At 39.4% G+C, this 5,000-nt stretch overlaps 1 protein-coding gene across 1 annotated transcript; it reads left to right on the top strand.

Annotated features, from left to right (window-relative positions):
• The first annotated feature begins 194 nt into the window (after window positions 1-194).
• Window positions 195-1,840, top strand: LOC104864904 (olfactory receptor 7A10-like). Its single transcript, XM_033760718.1, has one exon. The coding sequence runs from the start codon at window positions 632-634 to the stop codon at window positions 1,595-1,597; it is 966 nt and encodes a 321-aa protein (XP_033616609.1). The 5' UTR covers window positions 195-631; the 3' UTR covers window positions 1,598-1,840.
• The last annotated feature ends 3,160 nt before the right edge of the window (window positions 1,841-5,000 follow it).

Raw genomic sequence — 5,000 nt, 5'->3', positions numbered from 1 at the left:
CCCACCCCTCAGCACTGTCCCTCTGGCTCATGCTCCTTGTTGAACAGAAACATCTGAAACAAGCACTTTCCTCCGTCTTTGCACTGCCTGTGCCTCTTGCCAGATGCACACTTCTGCAGATGACTTTGAAGCTCTCTCCCCATTTTCCTGGAGGTTGCTTCTTAAATATCACCTTGCCTGTGCATTCAGTAAAAATAATCCTCCCTCTTTCCTTTCTTCTTCTGAATTTGTATGTTTTCTTTCGTAGCCACTGCTGCCAAGTGACATGTTAAGTGATGATTTCTTTACCTACTTCTACTTTCTTGTATTATTCTTCCTCAGAAGAAACTAAGAATATTTGTTTTCCCAGTACTGATCAATCATTTCCTGGAATCCGATGATCACTAAATTATATTCCTCAAAGGCACAGACAAATTCAAACTTCTGAGAATACAGCCTCTTTATAAGAGGTGAAAGTGAGGTAGATGTTCAAAATAAAAAATGGCAAGGAGAATCATCTAAAGGGACACAGATTCATACACAGAACATAGGAATCCATGTCTTAGATATACATGATAGCATCTCTATCAAGTTGGTACTACATAATTGTGTCATTTAATTATTTTTATTATTTTTTAGTTACATCAACCCAATGAGGACACAGAACAAGACACAAATTTCAGCCTTTCTTTTGGGACTTTCAGAGGACCATAGATTGCAACCTGCTCTCTTTGGACTGTTCCTCTCCATGTACATGGTCACAGTGCTAGGGAACCTGCTCATCATCCTGGCTATTATCTTACAGACCCACCTGCACACACCCATGTACTTCTTCCTCTCCAATCTCTCCTTTGTGGACATCTGTTTCACCTCCACCACTGTACCAAAGATGCTGGTGAACATACACTCTCAGAGCAATACCATAACATATAAAGGCTGCATCACCCAAATGAATTTTTTTTTAATCTTTTCAGTGGTAGACATATTTCTGCTAACAGTGATGGCCTATGATCGCTTTGTGGCCATCTGTCAACCCCTGCATTATATGGTCATTATGAATCCCAGGCTCTGTGGATTGCTGGTTTTGTTGTCCTGGATTGTGAGCGTACTGCATGCCTTGGTGCAAAGCTTAATGGTGTTGCGGCTTGTTTTTTGCACAGACTTGGAAATCCCACACTTTTTCTGTGAACTTAATCAGGTAGTCCACTTTGCCTGTTCGGACACTTTTCCTAATGATATAGTGATATATTTGGCAACTGTGATAATTGCCTGTTGTCCCTTTGCTGCCATCCTATACTCTTACTCCAAGATAGTTTCCTCCATATGTGCAATCTCTTCAGCTCAGGGGAGATATAAAGCATTTTCCACCTGTGCATCTCACCTCTCAGTTGTATCCTTATTTTATGGCACCAGCCTAGGTGTGTACCTTAGCTCGGCTGTCACTGAAAACTCTCACTCCGTTGCGAAAGCCTCAGTGATGTACAGTGTGGTCACACCCATGCTGAACCCTTTCATCTATAGTCTGAGGAATAAAGACATCAAAAGCTCCCTGAAAAAACTCTTTGGAAGAATAACTGAAAATGTGCACATTGTCCTGAGACTGAATAAAAGCCCATGATTGCTGAACTCAATGCCTCGAAGCCAGAACTGGTATTTTAATCTTTTTATGAAAGTAGGATTTACTCATTCTCTTTTCTTCCTGGAGTCTCCATTTCTTTGATTTTCACCTTCCCTATCCAATTTATGTAATTTCCTTGATTGTAGTTTCTGCAGTCTTACATCCAAATTTCTCCACTTTGTCACTTCCCAACTTTTCCAATGTTACTACCATCTCAGGATCAGAAATAATTGGAAAATCATCTTTACTATAGGACATATGTTTGAAGAACACATCTTCAGAAAGTACATTTTTTTAAAATACCATATCATACTCATCTATTTTCCTTTTACTAAAAGTAGTCTTAAGTTAGAGAAACATGGAAAAACTGCATTCAACAACATAGGCAATTAATATATGTTTATATTGGTAGCAATTCAGATACCACCAATTTTGGTTTGTATGTTGATTATTCCTCCATGGTTCACTTCCTTATCCTCTCTTCTTAATGCTATAAACCTTAGCATACTAGAATATTGTATAGCTTCTCATTGAGTTTTATTCTAATCTTAGGATCTCTTTCTATTTTACCTCAATGCGTATGTTACCTACAATAGTCAGAGGAAAAACAGCTCCCATAGGTATCTTCCCCACTATTTTTCCCAAGTGGCTATTTCTATATTCCAAACATGATTTTTGAAATGATAAAAATACAAAAAAGAGATGTATAGGTTAATTTTTTTTTTCGTGAGAGTCAGGCACTGGAAGGAAGGTGGATGCAAGGTCTAAAAGGTCAATGCCAGGGATTGTTGATTTGTTGAAATATTTTTGTATTTAGTTTTATTTTGATTAAGTGGTAAAAGTTGTACATATCATTGAGGTCCAGTGTGTTATTTTCAAATATGTATATACTCTAATGAATCAAGTCCAGCACCCTTTATCCACCTTTTTACTACTCCTACCTCAGTGTATCCCATGTTTTACAGTCAAGCAGACTATTTTATTGTAAAGGTCAACATATTAGAGAGAAGATGTGGTATTGTGCTTTTTGAATTTGGCTTATTTTGCCTAGCAAAATATCCTCCAGTCCCAACTAGGTTGCCACAAATAACTGGATTTCATTTTCTTTATGGTTTAATAATACTATACTGTACATGTACACCATATGGGTTTCATCTGGTGATGGGCATCTAGGTTGATTCCATATTTTACTTGTTTTAAAGAGTGCTTCAATTAACATAGGTGTGAAAGCATCTTTTTGACTTGCTGATTTCATTTCATTTTATCAGTGTTAATATCCTGATTGTGATATTGTATCACAGTTTTCTCAACATTACTATACTGGAAACTGAGCTAAGGTTATGTAGGTTTCTCTTTCTCATTTTTCCACTGTGTAATAACATAGAGTTATCTCAAAATAAAAATTTCAATTAAAGGTATAAAGGCAAATAGTAAAACTTACCACAGCAAGTTGGGTTTTTCCACTGGCTTAAAACACTAAAAGTTTAATTATTGATCTTATGAATGATTTGTGTTGGTCTGGAAATCTATGGTGTTATCTTTTTGTTGCCATTGTAGAACTCTGGCTAACAGAATCCCCAAAAGAAATTTTGTTAATCCTAATATATATGGTGTTTTTTATTTTATTTTATTCATTAACTTTATTGGTACATTTTAGGTATACGTTATGATCATATTCCATCACTGGGAATTTGTATCTGTACATGACATATCTTGGTTCTTATTTTTTCCCATTCTTCTTCGCTCCTTCAAATCCTCCACCCTCCCTAAATACATAACCTTTGTTTCCATTTTTCCTTTTTTAAAATTTTTTCTCTTATTTCCTTTCCCCTACCCCACTCCAATTCTCCTACTTCTTTGAATATTATTTTCCTATTTCACACTATCTGTTATACATTTTAGTCCTCACTTATTCTTTCAGTTTCTCACACCAGATAAATAATTTGGTATTTACACATGCATGATCCAATTGACCCCACTCTTCCTTGGCAGCTCCCAGAGCCTCCTGCCACAGCTGCCACACACCCCTTCACCCAGAGCCTCCAACTCCTCATGGTTAGCACCTGCCAAGCTTTCTGTCACTTTCCCCAGCCAGCCTTTTGCCAGGTTTCTTGTCTATCTGACACTACCCCTGACTCTAACCCCATATGCTGTACCCAGCCTTACTCCACCTCATACCTGATTCAGACTACAGTTTGGCCTCTCACCCTTTACCCCTTGTTCTAACTCCAAACCCTTGCCCACCCCCAGCCTCTCAGTTCCCACTCCATGAGGTGGCAGAGGCAGAAAGAATAGTCAGACTCCTCCCAAATTAACCAGCATCTGAGCTCCTCTTCAGACCCCACTCAATATATTCAAGAGATCCAATACCTAATTCAGTCACATAACCTCACTTGGGCTGTTTTAAATATTATCCTTACCTCCATCCTCTCCCCAGATGAGCAAGAATGAGTAATCTCCCTCTCTCAATCTTATGGGGATGAATGCTAATTTGTTTGAGTCTAGTGGGTACCACAGCTGTACTCCAGGAGGAACCAAACTGTAACTATCAGGCAGGATCTGGGAACATAGCTGACCAAGTTTGCATGGTTGACTATGTAGTAGAATGGTTTCACAGGGTTGCCTATATGGCAGTTAATTTTGATAAGCTCAGAGAAACCAGTCACACCAGAGATGAAAATCTGGTCCAATTTATGGCCTGCCTAACTGCTGCTCTTAGACGATACACAGCATTAGACCCAGGAAAAACAGAAGGGCAACTCATCTTAAAATCAACTTAAAATGTACTTCATTACTCAGTGTGCCCCAGACATTCATAAAAAACTGTAAAAACTGGAAATGGCCCTCAAATCTCACAGTAGGACAAAATCAACTTGGTTTTTATAGTTTTTAATAACAGGGATGAAAGTGCTCGAAAGCAGTGAATTTCTAAGCTGCAGATGCTGATCTCCACTGTAAGAAACCCCTCAAAGTCAACCACCAAGTTGACCACAAAGAGATTGAAGGCACCACTGACCCAAGGTGGCCCTCCAGGGCCATGCTTCAAATGCTGCCAGAATGGTCTCTGGGCTAAGGGATACCCCAAGCCCAGGATTTCTCTCAAGTCATGTTCTTCCTATGGAGGTCCAAACTGGAAGTCAGAATGCCTAGCACTGGCAGCTACTTCTGGGTCACAACCCTTGGGGCTCCCAATCATCTCCTTTCCAGACTTTCTTGGGTTGGCCACCACCAATGACTGATGCTTCCTGGAGTCCTCAGAAGCCCCTTAGACCATCTTGGATGCCAACCTCTGAGTAACGCTTACAGTGGAGGTTAAGTCCATCCCTTCCCTGATCAATATGGGTGCCACCATTCCATCATTCCTTCTCTCCAAGGTCTGGTCTTTCTGGCCCTCTACTTTTTT

The sequence above is a fragment of the Fukomys damarensis genome, unplaced genomic scaffold, assembly GCF_012274545.1.
Source record: "Fukomys damarensis isolate Sample0158 unplaced genomic scaffold, DMR_v1.0_HiC HiC_scaffold_73916, whole genome shotgun sequence".
NCBI lineage: Eukaryota > Metazoa > Chordata > Mammalia > Rodentia > Bathyergidae > Fukomys > Fukomys damarensis.
This window is presented reverse-complemented; position numbering and strand designations above follow the sequence as displayed.